Below are 12,286 nucleotides of genomic sequence, written 5' to 3'. Positions count from 1 at the left end.
CACTTATTTTTGCGTATTATGCGCGTTCTCTTGCGATTTGCCATATTTGATAGCACTCGCTCAGAACGATGAAGACAAATAGGAAAACGCATTCCTATTCAAAGGGTTTTAAGGATTAGGAATTTTCTTTGATTTCTCTCGAGTAGGGGTACTCTTTAGCAAGAAACCACAATGTACCGGTCAGTAAGCGGATCTTAAAGCAGTTCTGCGCACGCGCGCGGACACATGCACGCAAAACAATAACAATGACGTAATGCATTGCAGTACCAGACAATCGCAAACATCAAACAAGTCACAAACTATAGCGAGTGCGTGCATGTTTTTTTTTTCATCACTACAAATAATAACAACAGCCTTCCTCTTGAAAGCTTGCAGGAATATGATTTCATTTAACTTTTTTTTTTTTGCACCACACCCTTCACAACTGCGGCGCTGTGTTGAACCAAGGGATTTCCGCCTACTTCGGCAGAAGAAGCACTGACGTTGCAGGCAAGATTGCGATTACAAAAAGGTCATCAAACAACGCCGTGCACCAGCCTTGTGAAGGCTACCAGCGACAAAAAAAAATTACAACAGAACGCAACAAAGACGTAACAAATGACGCAAGAGCGAGACGTTAACAAGCACAATCACACAACAGTGTCGCATCACATTGAGCTTTTGCGTTTTGTATGTTTCATACCGCATAACTCTTTTGTTATCGGAAACGGTTGAAATATATATGTATTTACAACATAGAGCATTTCTCTTATTGAACTGGAATACACGATAACAGGACTGTATAGTACATGTGCGCTAAGCAACCTCAATGTAGGGGTGGCCGCCAAGAAGTAATCAGTAAATAACGGGTTTCAAGCCGCTACGCTCGCTGTATAAGCTTCCTCGTATTCACATGCACACAGGAGTTGCCTGGAGAGGAAAAAAGGCAAAAAAAAAAAAAAAAGAACGGCAGCAAAAAAGCGCAACTGGAGTGAATGTCTGCTTCCCCTGAACCATTATGTACATCTCAAGCGCAGGGTATATGTACACTCAAAATCGCAGTTAAGCGTCCCGAAATTCATCCATGGTTACTGCACATAAACGCAAGCCCACATTTCTTCTTCCTGTTTCCAACCCCCCGCCCCCCCCCCCAAAAAAGAAGAAAGAAAAAAGAAAGGAAAAGCTGTGTCGTGTTTGAACTGAAACATAGGCGACTCCCTTGCTATCTCTAGACGGAGTCGGTAATTTCACACCGTTTTCTTTTCCCAGCAGAGAACACTCAATTATTTATATTATATATATTTATATACCGTAGTTATAGTATCTCATATGAATGTCGTAGTTATATCTATGATGCTTAACTCTGCGTCACTATGGAGGTGTATCTCTCTTCACAAAGCCTATATGATACAAGAGATAACGAGAAATTGGATGGACGAAAGTGGTATAGTGCGAGTTACTGGAGTCTAGTGCAGCAGAACGTAATGTGCCGCGAGGAGAAAGGATGCCCGCCATGCGGAAATGTGCCTTCGCAGGTTTGGTTTCGAGTGCCTTGTCATTTCTCGCCCAAACCGAGGCGCACATCAACCTGAATGTCGCGTGCTGTTTTTTTTTTTTTTTTCTGGTTCCTCGACGAAGGCAATTAGGCTTCAGGCGCGTTCGCCCGCAAAGTCGAGAGCGGTTGAATGGCGAAGTTTGTATTACAAAGGGCCTCACACGGCTCAAAAGGTAAAGCGCGGGCGCGATACGCTCGAATTGCCGCGTACGCGGATGAAATACTATGCGAAGAATGAACCAAAACTCTATGCTGCTGAGGACCGCCACGCATTGGTTTCAGACAGCGCGATGAGTGCGTTAGAGGCGAGTCTGTCTCATCATTATAATTTTATCGGTCAAGTGAGGAGTGATGAGAAGTGGTGTCACAACACCTCGATGAAAAAAAAAAATAATAATAATAACCACGAGAGATTGTAGTATTTATGCTAGTGACCGATAGTGCGGAGCGCATTTTGTCGTAGTTGTGAAATAAGAGATGCTCCTAATTTACTTTCCATGGTTTCGCAAATTACACGCGGCGCCACGTCGCGAAGAGCGCTCTTTGCCGAGAAAGTTGTATGGTTTTGGGCGCCGTGTTCCCGAGTCACTATCGGAACAATGAGAACTTCAAACTATTAGAAAAAAAATGAGAAAGTCGCAGCTTAGTATATATATATATATATATATGTATAAGACGCCGATATATATGTTCCCGTTGGTTGCACGACCGACGTGACTGCTTTGAATTTTCATGAACTTCAACAGAAAATGCCGCCATGTACGCAGAGATAGATGATTTGTTATCCCTGCTTACAAGGGGGGGTGCGCTCTTCTACACTGTCTTGTACGCTATTTTAAGTTATTAGACACATTACTATCTTTTCTGGGTAGGACACGTGAACGCACTCGTTATCTTTTCTCTCGCGCGTTTAGAGAGTCTACCTGGACAAGCCTAGTAGATTAGACACTATCCGACAGACTCGTAATGTAACGCTATACGAAGCCTTGGCGTGAGCAAGGGCTCCGGAATGCTGGAACGACAATTACCCGCGATGAACTTGTGATAGAAAACAAATACCACGCAGCTGACCATACTAGAAGAATTAGTCAAGGTGACCGGTTCTTTCGGGCGATCCACTCTCTAACTACGCGCATTTGTGAAGTTTTTTTTTTCTTGATTTTCTTCTGTTCAAAGCTCCAATAACGTTCAGCCCGCTTGCGTGGACAGAAAAATTATATTGCCTTCGAAGGTAAAATAACGGAAGCATATGAGAATAACGTGTGGCCCAGTTGCTGCAGGATGGCATAGCAGAAATGCCCCTCAGAGGGGATAGCTGACCATGCACGGCAAGCAATCGAAAGACGCGCCGCTAGGTTTACAGGGCTTGTCAGTCGAACTGCCGAGGATCCGCTTTTCCGACAGCTACAAATGAAGTAGGCCATTAAAGGAGAAATTTAACCTTCGCTTTCTCTTTTTCTGCCGTGTACACTCGACTCTTGTGGAAGGTAAAAGTTTCAAAGAGGCAGTGATTATGTGAATGAACGCTCAGGAGACATTGACTGAACAACGCCACACCAAAGTAAATGGCTGGACTTTACGGGGTGCACGCGCTGCTCTCGCGTTTTCCCTTTCGAAAATTTTTTGTCGGGAAAACAAAATGCAGGGCACAGGAAGCGAAAGATGCTTGCGTGAAAGCAACACGTTTCTTGTCGCCACTTTCTCACAACCAGTTGTGAATTATGCGCTTGGAGTACATGTTTTGCCCTCGTTTTCTTCCAGCAAAACTAAAGTCGCTTCACACTGAGACTTGCCTGCGTCGTACGCAATTCCAGGCGCACACGCAGGCACGGCGCACGATCGTATTTTGCATTATTTAGCTAATAAAGCAAATGTGACAATCTCGTAGCGTCACTGTAGTCGCTCAAGCATGCCGTGAATTAAATGCGCTAATGAATTATTTGTCTCAAGCGGCAGACTTGAATTTCTGGCTGAATACGTTCCCACGGTGAAGTTTGGTAACGCTTCAAATAGCCTCGCATTTAGGTGGCCCATTCCAGGGTACCTACTTTTCGATATGCCTCTTGAAAGTGCGCCTTGCTGTAGACAAATAAACAGAAGACGTTCACAAGAAACATATCATGCAACAAGATATAACCTAAGCTTATCAGAAACTCACGTCTCTGAAAAGTATATTGTGAAGCAGTACGCCTTCAGTTGTTTCCTTCACCGTCTGAGCCAAATGGAGCACGTTAGGCGACACATCGTAAATGAAATAAATTCGCAAAGGAAGTAAGGCAATACTGCTGGAATTGTGTGCTCATCTCACCAAGCGTACAATATGTATATATATATATAATTCTTTTTACCTCGGTTTTATTTCCGACGTAACCTGCCTTGCAGTGGACGCGTGTCCATTCCTGCTTGGCGTTGGTCGCAGAGTGTTCATGTGCCTGCTCTGTTCGCCTCTGTGTTCCGCGTACCGCTGTCCTGTGTTTGGCCTGTGCCCCATCGTGGATTTTGCCTTTGTTGGCGTGCGCGGCTTCTTCAGAGTGTCAAGACCACCCACCTATTAAGACGGGTTCACAGCAAGCTGCGTCGCCGTTAGGTTCTACGTCCTTGCATCCGCCCGCCTCGCAAGTGGGTCTTAAGCGCCGTCAGTGGACGCTTGTAAGAGACGGATGTAAAGGTTTCATAACTGTCCATCCTTCGAAGCGCCCTCACTTCTCTCATAGAACAGCAGCTATGGGAGTGCACCCAACGAGTGCCCATTTGGAACCATGGGTATTCGGGGTGTACACATCCCAAGGGCGACCTAAGGTGCCAAGCTGCAGCAAAAATAAATGTGTGAAATAGTTTATACAGTGATAACTCTCAGCTATGGCGTACGTCAGCATAACTCCACATTGTGCACGTTATTGCGAGTAATTAATATGACTCATCAATTAAATGTGACTCATTATGACTCCTATGTTGGGCCGGCATCACCCAACATGTAGAACATTGGGCTGCTTTTCGCAAGCATTCAGTGCAGCACCGGAACTTGACCGCACGATCACAACGAACGAGACGATCACACAGTGAAAAACGTGCTCACGCAGAAAGGCCAGCAGTGTCTACACTTCGGGCCTTTCTGCGCGCACAGCTCGCAAGCAACGTGGCCATAGCAACCATGTCAACTACTAACCTGTCTTCACACGTCACGGTAAAATAAACAAAAGACATCTTTTTCTTTCCAGGACGCTTCAAAGGACGCTACACACACTCTCTTGCGGGTAGAGAAAGAGGCGCTTTTCTTTCGCGGGGGTGGCAGGGCAGGTAGAAGAGCCCGGACTGCTCCCTTCCTGCCCCAAACGCAGTTCGTTTCCCCCGGAAGGAGGGAAGTATGCCGCCCCCGCTCAGCGGCTCTTTCGACCTCTCCCGTTTAACCACGATGTTGCGCGCACTGCAGGCACGAGGCCACGGACCCGGACTCGATCTTATTTGCCGGGCACGCCCAGGCGCAGCGGTGGAGGCAGGATGAGTGAGAGCCGCCTCTGGCCCGTCCCGTACCAGAACAGGCTGTTGGAACGGGACTGGCGGGCCCTCTGCTACGCGGAAGCCTCGACGTCTTTCTTGACGTCACCCCCTCCGCCACCACCTCCGCTGCCGTGACTGCTCGCGCTGTTGATGAAGCCCGAAAAGAGCTCCATGGGGATGGGGAACACGATGGTGGAATTCTTCTCCGCTGCGATGGAGGCCAAGGTCTGTAGGTACCGCAGCTGGAGAGCTGACGGCGTGTCCGCTATCACCTCGGCGGCTTCTTTCAGGGACCGTGAGGCTCGCTGTTCTCCCTCGGCCGCAATAACCTGCGATGACAAGATGGCTACCCCTGAGTGCACCGGTGGCAAATGAGACGCATTATAGTAAAAATAGATCCTGCCGCGCAGAAGATCATTCCTTCGTTGCCGTCCAAATTAGTAAACGACGGCACGTACCTAGTGCTGTTTGCTGGCGTTAGTGGCGATGTACCATTAAATGAACAACGCTTTTTGCGAGGAACAGTTTTGTTTGAACAGCAACAGATACGCCATATTAGCACCACCAACTGAACTTTCGCTCGCTGCGCTCGCTTAGCGGCTGTGGTGTTGTGCTGCTATAGTATATACGCACGAGGTCGAGGGGTCAAATCCCGGCCGCAGCGGCCACATTTCGATGGGGGGCGCAATGGGGGGCACGTTAAAGATCCCCTGATGGTCAAAATTAATCCGGAGTCCCTCACCACGGCGTGCCTCATAATAAAATAGTGGTTTTGTCACGAACCCCAGAATTCATCTCAACTGAGCTTTCATCTCCTCCGTTTACGAGCGAACAGGGTCCGTATTCACAGAACCTTTCGTTCGTAAGTGCTGCTTGCCATTGGGAGGTCGCCTTCGCTAATAGCATGTCGGACCCCACGGTAAGTTGCCATCTGTACTTACGAAGAGACCTTGCGTAGCAACTTTTTAAGGCGACGCCTTGTGTGCCTAGCCCGCCACGGTTTTGCGTCCGTCGTTCGTTCAGTATTTCGCTGGATATGCTTATGGATATATATTAGCGCAGACCTTTATTACCACTGCATGTTGACCGACAATGTACTGCGAGTGAGCGCACTTCTGATGCACGTTTTCATGCTCTAAATTATTACACAAAACCTGTAAGCATAACGTCGGCTCATAGGTATCTCTAAAGCACGCAGAGTTCTTAATAAAATACAGTAGCGCGTAATTTCCCGACGACACCGTTGCTTTCTTTGCATTTATTATATGTATTCTCCCACATTCTTTGGCCACTTCCATCGCGACAGAAGTGGAATAGAAGCCGTAAATGCATCTACGGAGACATACGTGTCGCCACTTCTGTCTGCTTATGCGCCTCTCCTCACCATTCTTCCCTCGACAAAAATCAAACGCCGCCTTCTTCCTCGTGACGGTACTGCGGCGACACCTCACATTGCGCATACGGACGAAATGATGTTTCCATTTCAACGTCGCTTGTGTAGTTCGTAAACAAGAAGATCACGGGACCATGCAATTGGGACCTGTGCGGTGCACAAAGATTGCATGATATTACACGTTGCACCTGGTTAAAATAAAGACGACAGTACGCATAGAATTAATTTACATGGCATTTCATTAACCACTTCACGAACGCTTCTCTTTACCTAGGCTCCCCCTGGTTCGTTGGATCTGCATAATTTTTGGGAATATGGGCCCACATGAGAAAGCGACCTTGCAGTGGCCTTTCAAGGGACGGGAAGAAAAAGATAATAAAGGGCGGAAGTGATGAAAATGTTGCCCTCGTAAGCGGAGAACGTAGAAAACATTTTGTTCTTTCGAAATGGAATGTAAATGATATCGTGCCACTTACTTTGGCTCGAGCTTCCCGTGCTGCTTCTGCTTCAGCGGCCATAGCTCTCTGTAGTTGCACTGGCAGTCGTACGTCTTTGCTGCAATGCACGATTCGGAAGCAAAAGTTTCACTGCTGTGCGGAGTAGTGAGTTCTCGTGTTTCGGATAAAAGAAATAAAGGAAATCTAGGTTCTGCGCCTTGCTGCACGCTTGCAGCGCATCATTGTTTATCTTTGGTGCCCGCATTTGATGCTTTCGATGAGCATAAGGTACTCTCGGCGGCGGTAATTGGTCCACGTACGGCGTCTCGTCTTACTAACGGCCTTCGGCTAGTTTGCATGCCCAAAGAGTATCATGCCACTTGGGGTAGCGCACGATGCGTTCTGACCCGTCAGCGATGCTTCACGTTTTCTCGAATGTAGCATGCTCGAGGCAAAATACAATTTTCACAAAGTGAGGATTCGTGAAATCATTTAAGCAGCCAAATATTAACGACAGGAGACAGTCGAAGACAATCGGAATTCCGCTAAAGTAAATCATAATCGGCAAGGAGAAAAAAAAATGAAGAAACGTCGTATACATGTTTTCATTGACGATAGAGCTTTTTCATTGTTTTCTATAGTATAGGCTGAACTGTCGCTAATACGAATTATAACTAAAGTCGAAACTGGGCTGGCACCTTAATAATTGAGCTCACACACTGTGTGCTGCTTGAATCTTGGTCAGGAAAGTTAACGTCTTCTTGAAGAGTAGTTCAGTCGTGTTAGTGCTCTCATGGAAGTCGCTTACGGCTATAGCAAGTTTTTGCAATTTAATCCTACGAGACTTTCACTGGCAAATAATTTGCGAACCATGGCACTCATTAATTTACCGCATAAGAAGCCATTGTTGAAAAAAGAAGAAAGGAGAAAATGCACATATTTGTGCTAGTGCAGCTCTATGGGTTGGGTGTGTGGACGAGTGTCTTTTACGTAACGTAAAATCTACAGAACGTAAAACATATGCACAGCTTCCCAAGTTCCTGGGACAAAGACAATTCGCGAAAGTGTTCTTAAAGGTGTTAAATTGAACAGTGATCAAGTTGAAGACTGCGAAAGATGGATTATGAACAACAGATTTTATGAGTAACGGTTGCAGTATCTCTATGAAACGGGCCTGCAGGGGCGCGATCGGAGATATTTTGTTCGATACGCGTTCTGTTCAGTTGCTGCAACGTCACAAAGTTGCAGTATGCAAAATTTGTGACAGCGGGGCGGAGAGAGCAGCCAATCAGGAAGCGGTGACCTCCCCGGAAGTTTACTTCCGTCGTTTGTCGTCTGCTTGCAGACAGTATACTACAAAACGAAATGTTTCTCGTCTTCCAAATGAATGAAATCGTTACCTAAAAAAACGTATTTTATCTTCTCAAGCCCAAACACGTTTTCAAATAGTAGTACGTGTCACTACTGCAATTTATAACTATTCGGTTCTTTGCGTCGTCCCTAGGTGGTGTCGCGCACAGCGAGAAGAAAAAAGAAAAAGAAAACGACGGGAGGAGTGGCGCACTTTTCAAGGGGCAGCGACAACATTCCAGTGGCTCGCTGGCACCAATGATGTTGTCGATTTATCTGTACAACCAACGAATTATTTGTTTCGAGAAACAAAAACGACGCCGGAATTCACTTTCTGCCATTTCTTCAAACGCGTTTCGCACCGCCACCCGCTCTCCTCCTTCCTCTAGAAACGCCAGCGCAACAACAAAAGTTCCCAACGGAAGCGCCATTTTCTCGAATTAAACTATGGATTGGATTCAAACGTGCTATTCCGCAGCCGAAAGAAAGCCGAAAAGGCCGCCTGTTGGATCCAATCCAATCCACCAGACGCGCCATGCGAAGCCGTATGATCGCTCCAAACTTCTCAACTCCCGTCGCGTTCGGACGAAATGCTCGGTGGGCGGATGATTGACAGGAGCGTGTCGTCATTTTGACGTCACCAAAAACGGGGCGGCGCCCCGCGGCTGGCGACGTCGGCGCGGAGTAGGCCAATCGCGCGCGCCGGTAACCGAACGAACGCGCCGAACAACCATCTCCGATCGCACCCCAGGCTTATATTTTAACTCCATTATGACGTTATGCCGCGTGACAGCCCAAGCGAGAAAAAAAAAAGTGAATGGAAAACTTATGGTACATCCGACTGCTTTCAAGCGCTCGAGAGTGCTCTCGAGGTGCGGTTTACATTCGAGTGGTCGATTTCGAGTGCTCGGAACACATTCGCCTGTTTTATCCAGAGCGGTGTGCTCCAGCTAACAGCGCTCGGAGAGGCTGTCGCCTTCTACCTGGGAGGGCAACAGAAATCCGAAGGAAACTCCATCATGTGGCTACTCCGATTGCCCTAGCAACAGCTAGAACGTTCGGCTGGGACAGTCTTTTTCTGGCTCCCATCTCAAGAGCGCTCCGCATCGCTGAAGAACGAGTTTGAGCGTGGTAGGAACCAGTCGAACGTGCCATTAGAAATTCTAAGAACGAAACCCCCTAAAAACCGGTACAAAAACTGCTGATCTAGATCGTTCAGCAAAGGTAGCGTAGAGTACGTACATTTCAACTCTTTCCACTTTCACACCCCAGGGGTCTGTAGCTTCGTCTAAGCTTGCCTGAAAGAAGGAGCGGCAAAAGTGGGGGCATTCGTTTCACTCTAACACCGTCAAAAGCCAGTGATCTACCTTACTGCGACAAACATAACGTGCATGCTCGAAGCGCAGGTCCCAATACCTGCATAACGTGAGAAATGGACTCCCTCTCGGAGAGGATCTCCGAGAGGTTCTTGGTGCCGAGCACGTTCCGGAGCGTGGTGGCAGCAAGGAGTCGGGTCGAATGTCCGTAGTCCTCCACGTTGGAAACGGCGATGGTGGCGTTACTGATGCGGTAGTACACCACGGCATCCACCGCCACTGTCACCGAGTCCTTGGATAGAATCTGCATGGACGCGATTTAATAACGCAGTGAGAATCAGCCTCAGTTGGAAACCATCTCGTTGTCATAAAACGCAAGGTGCACAGTAGAACTACGTGCTTGTCTATTGAGTGAAACTGTCAGGACAGCTTTCTGGCTTCATGATAACTTATGATTGATTTTGTGCTGCGTAGACGACGCAAGGATAAAAGTAAGCATTCGTGTGCCCTCCGTGTGAAAAAGAAAGTGCTTCTTTCTTTTTCCCCTTTATTCATGAAACGTTCTCCACCTACCGGATTTCCACGGAATATATTTTCTCATTCAGTGTTCCTGCTCTTCGAGTCGTCGATTAATTCACTCTTGCTCTAACATCGGCTATGCTTCTTGTTCACTCTGTTAGTAGAGTGAGTGCTCACCGATAGGCGGTGGCGTTCGATCCACGGACCAGAGCGAATTTTTTTTCAATTGCGAAGCTTTCATTCCAAGGGAACCGCATCATCAGCTTTCTTTGTAGCTTCGTAACTATCTTAGAGTTGGGTGTGGAAATTTGTCCCTTTCCATCCCAGAGTCGCAGTCTTTCACACGTGCTACTGTGTTTGCAGAGTTACTAATCTATTGTTACTGGTGCGCGTGTAGTTAGGCAGTTACGTTATCCCGAGAAATTTAACGCCTTGATATAGGTGACACGATTTGAGTGCAGTCACGCGTCACGTGGAGACATTTACTAACTACAATAAACGAATGAGATGCAAGAAAATTTAACTTTCTCTTGAAATGACCTAAAGATCGGAACCATTCCGGCTGTTGCCATTATTTCGTGCAAGAGTATACATCTGCCAGCTTTGCGTTCTTTGTAACCTTCCTATCGTTCTTGGTAACCTCTTTAAAGATTACCAAGAGCATTTAAAAAAAATCCGGAGCCTTACTGGCCTCCTTTAGGAATGTTATTAAGAACCTTTGTAACAAAAGACCATAACGGCCTTCATAAATTATCAGGAACACATTTAGTAAACGTTATGAAGGTTACCAAGAACACGGTGCAGCAGTGTAGCAGCGCCGGTATAGGTGTGAGCGCTGTGCATGTTGTATGCATTGATAATTATGCTGGAAATTTTCAAGAATGTAAGCGCGCGCTAAGATTCCGTACATTTATTTTCATCATTTCTCCGACGCATCCGTGAAATAAGTGAGGACCATATTTGAGTAGTGCAGTGCGTCTTGGAAGAAAGCGCGCTTGACGTACGGGTGTCGCAGTGGAAGGATTGTTTGAGGGCCAGTCGACTTGCGTTGCAGACAACGAGAAAAAAGGCGGCGTAGGTGGGGGGGGGGGGCGCAGTGCTTCCGCAATTGGGCACCTGGCTTGCAAGGTTTAATAGCTGCGCACAAAGGCTTGAGAAGGGATCTACTTCTACTCCGCTGATGTGAGCTAGACGAAGCTTTGTGCGTGACCAGAAGACATTCAGTATACATTATATATTACGGCTGAGCAGCGTATACACATGTGTCGAGCCGATACGATGCAAAATATCGAACGCAATTCCTCAATTAAAAACTCCGTTAAAGTTTTCAACGCAACTCGTTTGATGTGAGCTTTATGACGTGTTGACACGCCCGATTGTATTAAACATAATTCGATGGAGTTGTAGAGGTTAGCAAATCCGGCAATGTCAGTGAGCTTGTTGAACGACCATGCAGCACACCACGTGAACTAGATGAAAGTCTCCATTGCTGACAGGCGTAAAATACACAAAAAGAAACAGAAAACAAAAACAGAAAACCGTCTTATTTATTATTCAGTTTTCTATGCAAAGGCGTTTTATTCCCAAATACACACTATTCAGCAAAGAAAAAAGAAAACACTCGTGGACCTCTCTCTTTTAATTCTACTAATACTTGAACCCTTGCAAGTCCCTGTTTATCTCTCCCTCTTTCTTTTTCATATGAAAATACTGTTCTGATACATGCGATGAAGTGAGCGAATTCAAAAAGGAATTCATAGCCTTAAGGGATGAGATTAAGCAGCTACTCAAAGAAAATAGCACCCTAAGGGAGGAAAACGAAAAACTGACACAAAAAATCGAAGACCTTGAACAGTATCAAAGATTGAATAATCTCGAAATCAGGGGGATTCCAAAAACCGAGAAAACACTTGACGCCATGGAAATGGTTGAAAAAATTGGAGTTGCCCTTGAAGAAATCATCCGGGAAAGTGACATTGACACATGCCACTGGGTCCCGACACCGAAACAGGATGTGAACAACATTGTTGTCCGCTTCGTCCAACGAAGGAAACGCGATGAATTGCTCGCCAAGGCCAGAAAGAAGTGGCTGACATGTAAAGAACTAGATCTAGATTCGAATAACGCGGTGTATGTAAATGAACACCTGACACAAACAAACAAGAAACTGCTCGCAGCCGCGCGCAAGAAGAAATCCGAGGTAAACTGGCAGTTCGTTTGGACATCAAAAGGACGGGTG

The 12,286-nt window shown here is 46.6% G+C and overlaps 1 protein-coding gene across 4 annotated transcripts in view; it reads right to left on the bottom strand.

The window, feature by feature from the left end:
* Window positions 1-361: 361 nt before the first annotated feature.
* The window catches only part of LOC126548253 (band 7 protein AGAP004871-like), a 398,019-nt gene continuing 386,094 nt past the window's right edge, over window positions 362-12,286 (bottom strand). For all 4 annotated transcript variants that reach the window (XM_055063350.2, XM_050196407.3, XM_050196409.3 and 1 more), the window contains 4 exons: window positions 9,629-9,832; window positions 9,455-9,510; window positions 6,902-6,980; window positions 362-5,361 (listed from right to left, as the gene is read on the bottom strand). In XM_055063350.2, the coding sequence (XP_054919325.1) occupies window positions 5,104-5,361; window positions 6,902-6,980; window positions 9,455-9,510; window positions 9,629-9,832 (597 nt within the window). In that variant the 3' untranslated portion in view covers window positions 362-5,103. The remainder of the gene's footprint in view (window positions 5,362-6,901; window positions 6,981-9,454; window positions 9,511-9,628; window positions 9,833-12,286) is intronic.

This window comes from Dermacentor andersoni, chromosome 1, assembly GCF_023375885.2.
Source record: "Dermacentor andersoni chromosome 1, qqDerAnde1_hic_scaffold, whole genome shotgun sequence".
NCBI lineage: Eukaryota > Metazoa > Arthropoda > Arachnida > Ixodida > Ixodidae > Dermacentor > Dermacentor andersoni.
Note: the sequence above shows the minus strand (reverse complement) of the source record. Positions and strands in the feature narration are given on the sequence as shown.